Source organism: Mustela lutreola, chromosome 11 (genome assembly GCF_030435805.1).
Source record: "Mustela lutreola isolate mMusLut2 chromosome 11, mMusLut2.pri, whole genome shotgun sequence".
Lineage (NCBI taxonomy): Eukaryota > Metazoa > Chordata > Mammalia > Carnivora > Mustelidae > Mustela > Mustela lutreola.
The window spans coordinates 65198111-65211557 of record NC_081300.1 but is presented as its reverse complement, the minus strand read 5'-3'; the positions used below and the strand labels follow the sequence as shown (position 1 = coordinate 65211557).

At 50.3% G+C, this 13447-nt stretch overlaps 1 protein-coding gene across 2 annotated transcripts in view; it reads left to right on the top strand.

The window, feature by feature from the left end:
* The window catches only part of SPECC1L (sperm antigen with calponin homology and coiled-coil domains 1 like), a 140334-nt gene extending 127212 nt beyond the window's left edge, over positions 1–13122 (top strand). For both annotated transcript variants that reach the window (XM_059140870.1, XM_059140869.1), the window contains 3 exons: positions 7492–7608; positions 8649–8708; positions 10436–13122. In XM_059140870.1, coding sequence (XP_058996853.1) covers positions 7492–7608; positions 8649–8708; positions 10436–10525 — 267 coding nt within the window. In that variant the 3' untranslated portion in view covers positions 10526–13122. The remainder of the gene's footprint in view (positions 1–7491; positions 7609–8648; positions 8709–10435) is intronic.
* Positions 13123–13447: the final 325 nt, after the last annotated feature.

Sequence of the window (13447 nt, the reverse complement as noted above, 5' to 3'; positions counted from 1 at the left end):
GCTTATGAGATCTACTCAGTGTATAGAGTCTACTGAGCATGAACTACTACAGAACTTCTGCCAGTTTGTTGGGGTTTTTTGTTTTTTTTTTTTTCTTTTTTTACTGTGGTAAAATAGACATACCCTAAAATTTTACCATTCCAGCCATTTTTAAGTCCACAGGGCAGGGACATGAAATACATTCACAGTATTATACAGCCATCACCACTGTCTGGTTCCAGAACTTTTCCTCACCCAAAGGGAAACCCCCATACCCGTTAGCAGTCACTCCGTATGCCCAGCCCCTGGTGACCACTCACCTGCTTTCTGTCTCTGACTCTCACCAGTTTGGATACTGCATATAAGTGATGTCATACAACATGTGGCCTGTGTGTCTAGCTTTCACCCAGGAGAGTGTTTGAAGATTTATCCACATAGTAACATGTGTCAGTACTTCATTTTCTTTTCTGTGGACTCAAAAAGATGGCATCTTATGGACATACATAATCGTGTTTATCTATTTTTTTCAAATGGACATTTGTTGCTTGGTTGGTTCCACGTTTTGGCTGTTGGGAGTAATGCTGCTGTGGACATTCCTGTACAGGGATTAGTTTGAACACCAGTGTGCACTTCTTTGAGGTGTGTGCCCCAAGTGAAAGTGCCAGGTCACCCAGCAGTTTTCTGTGTGACTCACCGAGGGCCTGCCGTAGCGGCCCCAATATTTTGCATTCCCACCAGCACTATATAATCCTCATTTCTTTACATCCTGACCAGCACTTATCACTCCATTTTGTGAAATAATAGGCATCCTGTTGGATATGAAGTGGTAGCTCTTCGTGGTTTTTTTTTTTTTTTTTTTTTTAAAGATTTTATTTATTTGACAGAGAGAGATCACAAGTAGGCAGAGAAATAGAGGAGGAAGCAGGCTCCCCGCTGAGCAGAGAGCCCGATACGGGACTCGATCCCAGGACCCTGAGATCACGACCTGAGCCGAAGGCAGCGGCTTAACCCACTGAGCCACCCAGGCGCCCCGCTCTTCGTGGTTTTGATTTATATTTCTTACTGACTGATGGAGTTGAGTATCTTCTTGTATGCTGTTGGCCATCCATCTGGCATCTTTGTAAAAATGTCTGTTTAGATTCTTTACCCATTTTGCATTTGGGCAGTTGGGTGGTTTGTCTTTCCTTAGGGTTGTTGTACCTTGGTTTTTTATGGAAATTTTCAGATACCCACTAAAGTAATGAGAGTGGTAAAGCGACCCTGCATACACATTCCCTGGGCACAAGTCATTGCATATGGTCCTCGAGTTCTCCCCACCTGGAGGCTTCCAGAACAACTCCCAGCCCTTTAATGTCATCTTGCATTTAGTTTAAACTTCCCGATTGAAACATGGTTTTATAGTTGGTTTGCTAGAATTAAGATCCAGATAAGGCTCAGACTTTGCATTTGGATAATATACTTCTTTTAGTCAATTTTAATCTTAAATTTCCCCCTTCTTTTCCCCCTTTTCAGTTTGTGTTCTTGAAGGGACTGGATCACATTTTTTTTTTAAGATTTTATTTATTTGAGAGAGAATGAGAGAGAGAGCTTGAGAGAGGAGAAGGTCAGAGGGAGAAGCAGACTCCCCAAGGAGCTGGGAGCCCAATGCGGGGCTCGATCCTGGAAGTCCGGGATCATGACCTGAGCCGAAGGCAGCTACTCAACCAACTGAGCCACCCAGGTGCCCTGGATCACATATCTTAACAGAACTTCTATATTTTAGGTTTTGCTGACTACCTCCCTGTGGTGTTCCCCCTGGTATAAGCTAGAAAATAGAACTTGAGGTTAGGTCTGATTCCAGTTCTAGTGTTTGGCAGAAACACCTGAGCTGTGGAGTTGTGTCCGTCTCTCCAGGTAGCAAAGCAGGACCGGCTCTTTCTCTGAGATGGCACCGGCCCCTCATCCTCATTGTTGCCAAGTGATGCCATTCCATTTCTGTCAGTCACTCCTGCTTCATTGGAATTCTTCCTCACAGACTCCTTGGTCAGCTGTTTAATTGCCTTGCCATCCATTTTGGTCAGGAAAGTTCCATCCTATGCTTGATCCTCTCCCTTGATTTCCCAGCACTCAGGATCATGAGTGGTTTCCAAGCTGGGCTGGGTGTGCTTCTGTGAGCATCATCATGAACTCCCGGATTTGACCTTTTAAATGTTCCCATCCACTGCACTTCCACCCACTGGCAGTCTTTAGATCAGTCCAGACTTGGGTCATCTGGAGACCTTCAAAGAAAATCGGTGTCTGGGCAGCTGGGTCAGCCTTCTCTAGGGTAGAGCTGAGCATGTTACCTTGAAAAGGCCTTGCAGGTGATTCTGATGCACAGTGAAGATTGAAGGTCTTTGTTGGAACCCCCTCCCCAACAAGGGGCACAAGATGCAGGGCCCTGTGTTCAAGATTGCTGGCTCAGCCTGGGCTGTCTGCCCTGCCTTCCTTCCTTATCCCTGCTTTACCATGTAGTCCCAACACCTGGACTTCATGATGAGCAAGCCTCATGGACAAGGACAAGCAAGCCTGCCCTCCTCTTTTCTCCCCTCCTCTCTTCTTCCCTGACCTGGAGCAGAGCTTGGCTAAACTTCATAAGGGAGATGGCACAAAAGTCCCCAGGGCAGCACCCTAAGATCTGCAGCCAGACTGGGCCTGACACTTACACCGTGGCAGCCCTGACTCCAAGCAGGTTTTTGCTTGTTAACTTCCAGGGTCTTCTGGGGCCTTCTGTGTTTAGTACTACGAGCAGGGGTAAATACTGTCTGTTGATGTTTTTTACCTCTCTTTTAGACATCACATCCCCCTGCCATACCACAGAGAAAAGGATACCCCTATCTGCTTCTCCCAGATTTCCCTCCAGACCTTGCCCCCTGGCCTGGAGCTGAAGCAGTTGGGTAGGGGTTTTGTTTGTAATCCAGTTGTACCTCCTGAAGGCTGCGCTGTGACACCCAGCAGGTGGCATTCCCAATATCTTCAGTCATGGGAAGGACCCTGCCTTTCTGCCTGTGTCTGGGCCTATGACACCACTGTCAACAGTTGAGACAGGTCTAAGGAAATCGGTGTGAACAGAGAGATGAATCATGGTGTTTGGCTTCTTGCCCTGTGCTCATAAAAGTGGCATTTCCTTAAATAGATCAGAACCTTAATAACTATTTAAAGAACATGTGGTATTTGGGAGTGTATTTTATGGCCCTTAATTAAACTTCAGACAGATTAAAACATTTTTAAGATGTTTTATAACATTTTTTATCTTTCTCTGTGGAGATTTGTGTAACTTTCACTCTCTTACCCCACCCCTCAACTCTCAGTGCATACAAGGGCACACCAAAGTGGGGCCACCTGAAGCCCACAGGCAGAGGACAACCTCCTATCATAGTCTTTAGAGCAGGTGAGGGCGTCTGGCCCAGCTCCAGAAGGAGCGAGTGGGAAACACCCAGCTGATCCTGTGGAGGGGTGTGAGGTGTTAGGCGATTTTACGAGTCTAGGTCTGAGTTTTTATGATAGTGAAAAGAACAGCAGATGAGCTTCTAAAGCAGGCTACGTCCATCTGCCCAGTCAGATCTCTTAGTGGACGTTTATTGGATGGGAGGACGTGAGCCTGTAGGAGAAAATGCGACAGAGTGCCTCATTTGAGTCTGTGCTGAATGCTTTCTTGAACTTTTGTTCTGACACATATCATAATCCTCTCATTTTTGTCCACCTAATCCAAAGATAGACTTATCTGGAAGAGTAGAAAAGTCCCGAGTTGACCTGAGAACCAAATGCAAAATCTGAATTTATTAATTAGAAACTTGTATTATAGGGGCGCCTGGGTGGCTTGGTCGTTAGACGTCTTTGCCTTCCGCTCAGGTAATGATCCCAGGGCTCTGGGATCGAGCCCTGCATCATGCTCCATGCTCGAAAGTCTGCTTTTTCTCTTCTGCTTCTCTTTGTCCCACTCCCCCTGCTGCTGTTCCCTCACTTGCTGTGTCTCTCTCTGTCAAATAAATAAAATTAAAAAAAAAAAGAAAAAGAAACTTGTATTATAATTACGAGTATGTTCCATTGTCCCTATTTTAAAAAGAAAACTGTTCCCTTAGAGATCTTGGCACCATTGACTGTGAATAATGAGCAATAGAAAGTCCTTCCGTTAGTGTGCATATTCCCCTCAAAACATCGTTTTTTGGGCTTTAAGAATAGTTTATTTTAAAGGTATCGGCTGGCCTGCTGAAGCAGCCGTGCATGTAGGGGTCAGGACCTGTGTGGGTGGAAGGCCCTTGACCCTCTGCAGCCCCTGCACTGATCTACAAAATGTCACTGGGCCTGTCTGCCCAGATAGAGTGCACTCACGCTTTACAGTCAAGGGTTTTACCTTAGGCACAGAAAAATGCCACTTTTTAAAAATAGTCCATTTCTAGACAACCTTTGTGAAGTAAGTAAACATGTCAAAAAAGTGTATGTCATAGGACCATTACAGGTAATTGAACTTCGTGATGAGGTGGCCTCTTAAACCTAAATTGATAGCCGTGGAATCAAGAGCTCCAGAGAGGAAGCCGGGGGAGTTTTCGTCTTTCATCTGAATTTTCTTGTACCCTTTTCAGCCTCAGAGAACTGGCTTTGTTGTTTATATAGACTTCTCTCTGTTCGATCTGCGTTATTTCCCAGTAATTTGATTTTTTAGCCCTGATCAAAGTGGTGAGATGGGGGAGCAGAAGGCCCCAGCCCAGCGCTGCTGTGGTGATGTGGGGTGGTGGCAGCCTTGCCTGGGGCCTGCTATCTCAGATTTTAGGCTTTTCTTTACTTCCCTTGAAGCCCTGGCCTCATTTTCCCTGCCGGGTCTCTCTGGAGGGGTGAAGAGGTAGAGGGACAGGGGTCAGAACACTCAGAGGTCTCACTTGGATTTGGTGTGTAGTGCCTCACTGTCCTCTGCAGGGTACAGTGCCCAGCCTGGCCCCTGCCAGCTGGCGGAGGCGGAGACACCTGCCAGCCTGCCTGGGCCTGGACTTTGTTTTGATTTGGAAGTTTGGTTGTCAGGTACTTCAAAGTTAACTCCCCCTACCCTGGATCTCAAGAGGCCATTGTTTCCTCATTGTTTAAATTTCTTTGGCATGTTTTGTAAATGAAGCCGCTGCTCTGCCTGGAGGTTCCAGGCTTGAGGTTGGGTTTGTGTTGAGGAAGCTGGGGAAGGCTGGGGTTCCCACAGCTGGGGAGCTGGGGCGCAGCCATTTCCTCTGCTGCAGGAGCCTCTGCCCTGTGGCGTGGGGAGGCCAGGCACGTAGGCGGCTCTGCCAGACGCCTGCCTTTCAGGGAGCTGGAGAGGGGGCTGTGGCGGCAGGAAGTGGAGATTTGTTTTCCTCCAGAAATGAATGTGGCCTCTGGGGGCAAGGGTTGGGAGTCCTCGGTGTCCACATGTTGCCGTTGACCTCCCACAGGGCTCGGACTCGTCTGTAAGAGGCTACTTGCCCTGTTGTTCAGGCAATGATATGAGGTGCCCTGGGCTCTTTGATCAGGCACTTGTCATGAGGTCTGGTCGGGTTCCTAGGAGGAGTGTGGACCGGCTTTGGATGGGCCTGAGTTTGAATAATCCCCCAGGTCAGCTCTGGAACCTGGGCCTTCTTGAGTCCCAGCCTCCTTACCTGAAACTGCTTCTAGGTGACGATGGAATTAGAATGACACCCTGTCCTCCCTGCTGCCAGCCCAGCACCTTGGACAGGTCACTTCCCTTCCCTGATTCGTTTCCTCCCAGGTGGCACTGGCGCCCCTGGCTGGCTGCTTCCTGAGATTCAGACGAGATGAAAGAGGCCCCTTTGCTGGGGCAGCAATCAGCAGTTACCATCGGACACTGCTGGGTGCACAGTGCCCTCATGGGAGGCAGGGGCTGTCCTTGTTCCCTGGAGCGGGGACCTGTCAAGATTAGGACAGGAATGCTTGTTTGGGCTGTGTCATGGCCAGAAGCGTGAGGCCTGCTGCCTGGAGGCAGAGAGGACCTATCAGGCCCCGGTGGCTGGGGAGGGGTTGGTGGGCTCACTTACGGAGGCCTAGTCAGATGGCCCTGAAAGCTTGCGGAGACCTTCCCTATGACTCTTGGCAGGTTTGCATTCTTTTGTGCTTTAATCTGCTACTTTTTCTCACCACAGTTTATGAACAATGCTTTCATGCCAGATTGGTGTGACTAGCTGCCCCAGATAATCAGGTTACCGAGGGGAAATGACCCCTGGAATGATGGCCCACAGAGCTGCTGCCTTTTCGAAGGCTTGCGCTGAGTAGAACCCCCCCCCCCCCCAACATACACACACCCAGAGGGCAGCATTCTGGGTGTCTAGAGTCAGGGCCAGAGAAATCGTTTCAGTGATGAGGCTGATGAAAAGTTCAGCCCCGTGCTCTTCCACACTACTTGGCTGCTTTTCTAAGGGGACTGACCGCGAGCTGTGTGTCTTCCTGGAAGGGCCACTTGCCCAGCCTAGTCCTATCCTCCCCACCTGCCCCTCGTCCATGAGCCCCAGGTCCCCTACTTGGTGTGAGGACCTAACAGTTTGTAAACCTGGGGTGAAGTATGGCAGAGTTTGTAAAACCCTGTGCACATACACATAGTATTCTTGTCGCTATGATCACTTGTCCCTGGGAGGAGTGGCAACCTGTATCCAGGAGTGGGGTGTTTGCCTTCACTAATAAAGTCTGGGCTTCCCAGTCCTCTAGGAGCTCACCTTTGGTGCAGTTGAAGTCTGCGTGAAAGAAACAGTGGGGCCTCAAACAAGAGGCATTTGGGAAGTATTCTCTTTTTGGGTCTGTGGCATTGACATAAAGTGTGTGAATTTCCAAAATTTAACTGTAGAGTTTCAACTTCAAAAGGATTCTTGCAAATAAGGGTAAAGTCTACAGATCACCCAAAGGTTGTTATCATATAGTCAGCTATTCTGAATAGGTTATTTTTATAGTTGCAAATAATTTACTATGAATGTGGAAAGAGGCACCTCTTCAAAGAAAACCAAGGTGATCTGTGGAGAAGCTCTGTGGGGAAGCACACATCCCCAGCATCAGTCGGCTCCCAGTGCCTCCTAAGGCAAGAAGGCAGCTGTTGATGTCCTCAGAACACAGAGGTTTTAATAGATAGTAAATCTGTGCCTAGAGCCCTCATAGGTGAGGTCAGAATGAATCCTAACTTCTTAACATAGCACTTTTGCTCCCCAAGGCCGGCAAGGCTGCAGAGCTGCCAACCAGCTCCCTGCGCCCAAAGCTCTTCACACGAGGGGGCAGTGACCCCGATGTGTGCGGCCAGGGGGGTGGTGACCTGTAGGCGGTGGGCAGGATGGGATGGGCACCTTCTGAAAAGGCCAGTCCCTGACCTCTGCCGGTCTTCAGACATGACCTGTAACACACTGTGCCTTCTCCAGAAGCTCTCCCTGCCTGGGGTTTGGAAGCCATGTGGCATCTGAGGCTGCCTTCCCCCTCCATGACACGCTCCTGAAAAGATCACAGGGTTTGTTACTTACATGTATTTTTCTTTTCCTTCAGAATATTGACATTACGAACTTCAGCAGCAGCTGGAATGACGGGCTGGCCTTCTGCGCTCTCCTGCATACGTACCTTCCGGCCCACATTCCGTATCAAGAGCTGAACAGCCAGGATAAGGTAGGCTGATGAAACAGCCCAGCTCCTGGCATCCTTACCACACAGGAGAGGCAGAGCTTCCCAGCTGTAGGGCCCCTGCCACAACACTGCCTCACAGCGGCCCCCTCCCAGCTTAGTCTTATTCTGGGATTGAGTTATTTGTGCTGAGCTAGCCAGTCCCTGACCTACCTTGTGTGGGACATTTGGTGGGTTCAGCATTCCCCAAGGACAACATTCCTAGTGGGAGGAGTCAGCCTTCCTGGGTGATGACATTTAGGATCAAAGGCTTTACTCTTGAGAGCAACTCAGGGCATGAGTGGTTTGGGCAGTGCTTCCCATGCTGGGGCAGTCTCCTGCTAGCCCTGTGTAGTTCAGTCATCCCACTTAGGGAGCTTGCTCAGGGACCGGGTCAGGGCCAGCCCCTGCCCAGAGGGACATGAGGAGAGGCCCCAGGCCTGAGCCCTCCTCTGGTACCCTCATCCCCTCAGATAACACTTGAAGATTCCCCCCAGGGAGGAAGCTCACTTGATGGGTGTTTCTTTTTTTTTTTTTTTTTTTTTTAAGATTTTATTTATTTATTTATTTGATAGAGAGAGATCACAAGTAGGCATAGAGGCAGGCAGAGAGAGAGAGAGAGGAGGAAGCAGGCTCCCTGCTGAGCAGAGTGCCTGATGCGGGACTCGATCCCAGGACCCTGAGATCATGACCTGAGCCGAAGGCAGTGGCTTAACCCACTGAGCCACCCAGTTGCCCTTGACGGTTGTTTCTGATGAGCTTTTGGGTCCAGGTCCAGGCGCCTCAGGACTGATGTGTCAAAAGTGGCCTTTTTGCACAGTGAGAAAAGAACGAGTGTGTGGAGATTGCTCCATGGCTGGTTCCAAGAGGAGCGGGGGGGCCTGCGGAGGGGCAGTCAGGTTCAGTGGGCGCTCCAAGGGTCCAGTGTAGGTTCATTCTGGTACCACATGGAGGTGGCTGTCCATCTTCCCCAGCAGCATGAGTAGTGCAGGTCCCCTTCCTCCTGGCCTTGCTTGTCCACTCTAGTCACGCAGTTTGTTTTACAGCGAAGGAACTTCACACTGGCCTTCCAGGCAGCTGAGAGCGTCGGCATCAAATCCACACTGGTGAGTCACTGGCAGGGTCCCTCTTTGTTAAGAAGAGTTTCCTTCTCATTAAGGGAGATCCTAGGTGGTGTGGTGGCCTGATGATCAAGGGGCTAGTGGGTGAAGATGGGGGTCCACCGAGGCCTTTGCCAGCAAAATGCATGTCTCGTTAGAAAGGTACAAGCTGGGCTTTCACCTCTGTCCCATGGGCGCTTTATGCCTCACATGAAGTGTCCAAAGGAAGCACCCTAAGTTGGATAGAGTCATCTTGCCTACAGCCCCAGCAGCTTTGACTTCCTTAGAGTCCAGAAGAAAAAAATGCTAACAAGTTTGTAACCAGTCACTGTCAGAGGCACATTCCTCCAGGTCTGTCTGCCTTTTGTCAAAGAAGGAGGCTTTAGAGGCCGAGCAGGCACTCCCGTGCTTCACAGGGACTGTGGCAGACACCACTCAGGTGTGAGACATGAGCTGTAGAAAACCCTCACGTTTCAGGGTCGTCATGCCACTGCCCAGCACCCACAGTAGCTCACAACCGACGTGCTTCTGTCAGAGCTCTCACCCTGTCACCATGTCTGACTTTCTGAAGAAGGTACTGGGTCCAGATACAGAGCCAGTCCTTCCACACCCAGTGACACTGAGGTTATATAAACTTGGTGCCGTGGTATTGGTCATGCAGGGGCACACGGTGGCCAGCGCGCAACTTGGGGAGTTCCGCAGTAAGAGCCCCATGAGGCCAGGTCACTGCCCCAAGGGCACCTCTCAGCCTGACTGGTAACAGCTGGATGGCTTTGAAGAAGTGTTTACATTCGTATTTACCCCACAGGAGTGTTCATGTAAAGGTCCAGAAGTCTATCTTCGGACTTGAAGAAATAAGCTTATTTAGGGTGGTCTCTATTCAGTTGTACAAAGAAAGAGAAGTTACCATTATTGAAATGTTTTCCGTTATGTGGGTATTTTACATCATGTGGGAAGTTCCAACATATTAAAGTGGGCCATTCTCCCCGACCCCCAAAAATCTTTATTTTGAACAAACATGTTTTTCTTTTTCTATACCAAGTCATAATTGGGTGGCCTATTCCAACCTGCTGTCCATGGCCTCAACTCAGAACCTCCCAGAGCAGACTTCCCCCTGGAAAGTCACAGGGATGTTCTTCAGCAACAGTGGGTCTCTTTTGGGGGCCTCCAAATTCTATATCTGAGTCCTGGCTTTTCCCACATTCGTTTTCATCAGCTGGTATCTCACACGACTGGTATTCTGCAGAATACAATCAGAAAACAGTGTTTTTGATGATTTCAGATGGTTGCCATGGTGAAGGGCATGGGAAAGTTGAGTTCTGGGAGCCCTGGGTGCCCAGAGACTCTCCTGGGACACCCAGAGACTGGGTTGAGAAAGGCGCTCAGAAGCGACCACCTGGAGGGGTTTAAGAAAGGAGGCAGACAGGGTTGAAGGCCCCAGAGAAGATGATAACAAGCCTCGGAGGGCCATGGCCGGGAGCAGGGGCTCTCCTATGTGGGGCTCTGGGGCGGGGCTTAGGCACAGAGAGGCAGCTCAGGGATAATGCTGAAGCTTCCAGGCACACTTGGCAGCAATGGAGCAGGCATTTTGCCAAGGCCTTTGGGAGGTGTGATCTGGCTTGGCCCAAAGTCAGAGGCCCTGCCCTGTGCAGCCGGTGTAGCTGCCAGGGAGCCTGTCGGAACGGGCCCAGAAGTGACCGGGATTATAACGACGTTTCTTCCTTCTCCACTAGGACATTAATGAAATGGTGCGGACTGAGCGGCCTGATTGGCAGAGCGTGATGCTCTACGTGACAGCAATCTACAAGTACTTCGAAACCTGAGCACCTCTGAAGGACTCTTCCCGTTACCAAGTGACACCAATGCCATTAGCTACGCACCCCGTAAAGCTTTCAGTGACTCTCTGAGCTGCCCCGCAGCGTGTGAGCCTTCAGCCGGGGCCTCTGAGTCAGGAGAACTCAGTCCTATCTGGCCCCCGGCTTGCAGCCGGCTCTGCACACATGACCTGTCCGGCCCAAGGTTGGCCTGGGCTCCACGCATGTCACACACGCTGTTTGCTGCCAGTTTTTTTCTGAAGAGAATATTGAACTGCATTAGTGCTGTGGGGTGTGCAAACCAGCTCCTGCACAGCTAAACCTGGGAAAGTGGGTGAAACTCAGTGGGCAGCTCACCGGGGGTTAGTGAAAGCTTTCGCCACAGCTCTTCTCGACTGCTCACCAATGCGGCTTCTGTCACCCATGAGAACCCGGCAGGGGACTCGGCGCCCGGCAGAGGTGCTGGGGAGTAGGCTGCAGCCCTGGACGTGGAGGGCCATGGAGTACATCACCATGGCCATAGGGCAGCCACTGCTTCCGTGTGGTGGGGCTGATGTGGCCTGCGTGATTTAGGTGTCTGCAGCTTGAGCTAACAGTGAATTGTGACTCGAGTTCCCAGCTGGTGGCGCCCGTCACTGCTGAAGGGCTGGTTTTGTGGCTGGGCGCCCTTCGAGTGGAGGTGGCCCCTGTCCTCGGCACTGCCAACCTGTCCTTCAGCATGGAAGGGGCTTGGAAACCCAGGTCTGTCTTTAGGTTTCTGTACAAAAGAATTGGTTAAAAGGAGTTCTAGTTTAAAAAAAATTTTTTTTCTTATGAGCAATATTGGGGGAATATAGCTCCTGATCTCTTAGTACCAAAGTTAAATTGTTCTAGTAAAGATAGAGATGAAACATGAAGTCTGGACATTAGCATGGTGAAAGCCAGAAATGAAGTCAGAAGTAGCAGGAGAAAAAGCCAAACACCTGGAGAGAGCCCTGCAGGGTAATTTAAAGTCACTGAGTCACTCAGATAAAATCCTCCTGGGCAAGAATTTAAGGAAGTGCCTTAAGTCTCCTTGCACGGGTACACCAGATAGAGGGTCTTGGAGGCCACCATGACTACAGCCACAGCGGATAGCATCAGGGCTGGTGGCCTGCATCCCTGTGATGGAGTTGGTCCTTTGCCATGCCACCCTCCAGGTTCCAAGTGACGGCAGCTGCACCTGTACCCCTTCTGTGTGGTGGAACTGAAGCCTTATTATTATGAGGGGTTCTGTTGAGATGACTCTCAGGCTGGGACTCAGCCCTTCTTGGGAACAGGGATCCCACATCTCATGTGCACCTAACACAGTAGCTGTTGGTTTGAACAGCGTCGAGACCTGTTGCTTCTAGAATACAACTGTGTTTGGCACTTACAAAGTAGCACGAGGAAGAGTTGCCACTGGTGGAAGCACCATCGCTGCCTCAGCCATAGGATGTGAAGAAGGCTGCCCAGCCAGCATGTGGGCCCAAGGGTTCTGTGTTCAAGCATCATGTTCTAGAGTAGGAGTTTGAGGTGTCTGTAGCCTAGGAAGGAATGTGGTTATTGTGAAATGGGCTGTGTGTGTGTGTGTTTGTTTATGGCCTGCTGGCCCACAGTCACCAGCTGGCTGATAAGTGCCCATCAACCCTGCCCAGATGTCCCAACCTGGCAGCTCTGGCTGCTGTCCCGACTGGAGGCTTTTTGTGAAATGCCTATTTTCGGCTAAGGAAGGAGAGACTCAGTGAGCAGAACCCAGCCCCAGGGCGCACCAGAAGACCCTGGCGGATACCTGTCCCCATCCTCCCTGGTCAGGTTCCGTTCTGGCTTCTGTTGCTCTGTTGGCAGTTGCTCTCTGCTGTCAGATGAGGGACTGTTAGGTGAGAATGATCGTTTTTTAAATGTCTCTCCACTCGGTCTTCCCAAGTCCCACTTTTGCTCTCATTTGCCTTCGTGGAAGCCTGTGCTCCTGTCTAGACCCAGTGTCTGACTGCAGCCATGTTTTTGTTTATTTATTATTATTGGGGGGTGCTTTTTTGTCCTATGAAGGAGAAGACTTTCCTGGGCTGCAGTCCACACATCTGTTCCTTCCTAGCCAAGTGACCCAGCCCTGGCAGCTCATGCTGGGGGACCTGGGGCTGTGCCCCCAAGGCCGCCATTGGGGTCGGTGACAGGGAGAGGGTGGCCGCAGGAAGTGCCAGGACTGGGCCCAGCCTGTTTAAGGGCCCATCTCTGCCTTCCTGACAAGAGGCTGTGCCAGGGTACCCAGCCAGGCCACCTACATTTGTGTGTGGCTCCACAGACGAGAAAATTCTAGAAGCATGACTTCTTTTTCTAATAGGATCCTTTTAACACTGTTGGCTTTATGGGATAATCTAAATAGTCATATATACCTAAAAGTGCTACTCTGAGGTGCTTTTAGTCCAGTGGCACTTGACATGAAGCCCCCAGGAAGTCATTTTGTCTCTTTTCCCTTTAAGCACAAGCTTTACTGCAAAAGGGCCAGTTCCATTTCTGTATCTCTCAACCACAGGCTTCTGCTGACTGACAGTACTTTTTTATTTTGTTCTATTAAATATTCTTGAATGTATTAAAATTACTGAAACACATCAGGCTCGGACTTTTCTAACTCTACACTTCCAGCTGCTCCTCTGACATGGTGTGAACGGGACCCTGGCCACCCCCTGGGACTGACTGTGGCAACAGGAGGGCACCTGAGCCCAGGCTCCATCCCCTCTGGCTGGCCCTCCCCTGCAGTTCACAGACTGGGAAGTGTTGTGGTTGAGGGACCTGAGGGAGTGAGTGGGAGTGCTGGTGTCTTCCAGGTCCCACCGTGGCCTGCAAAGCAGAACTACAGGCCAGATGCCCAGGACTGAGACCCTAGAAGCCCTGCCCAGGTTACCCTACAAGAACGGAAGGCCTGGCATTCCCAAC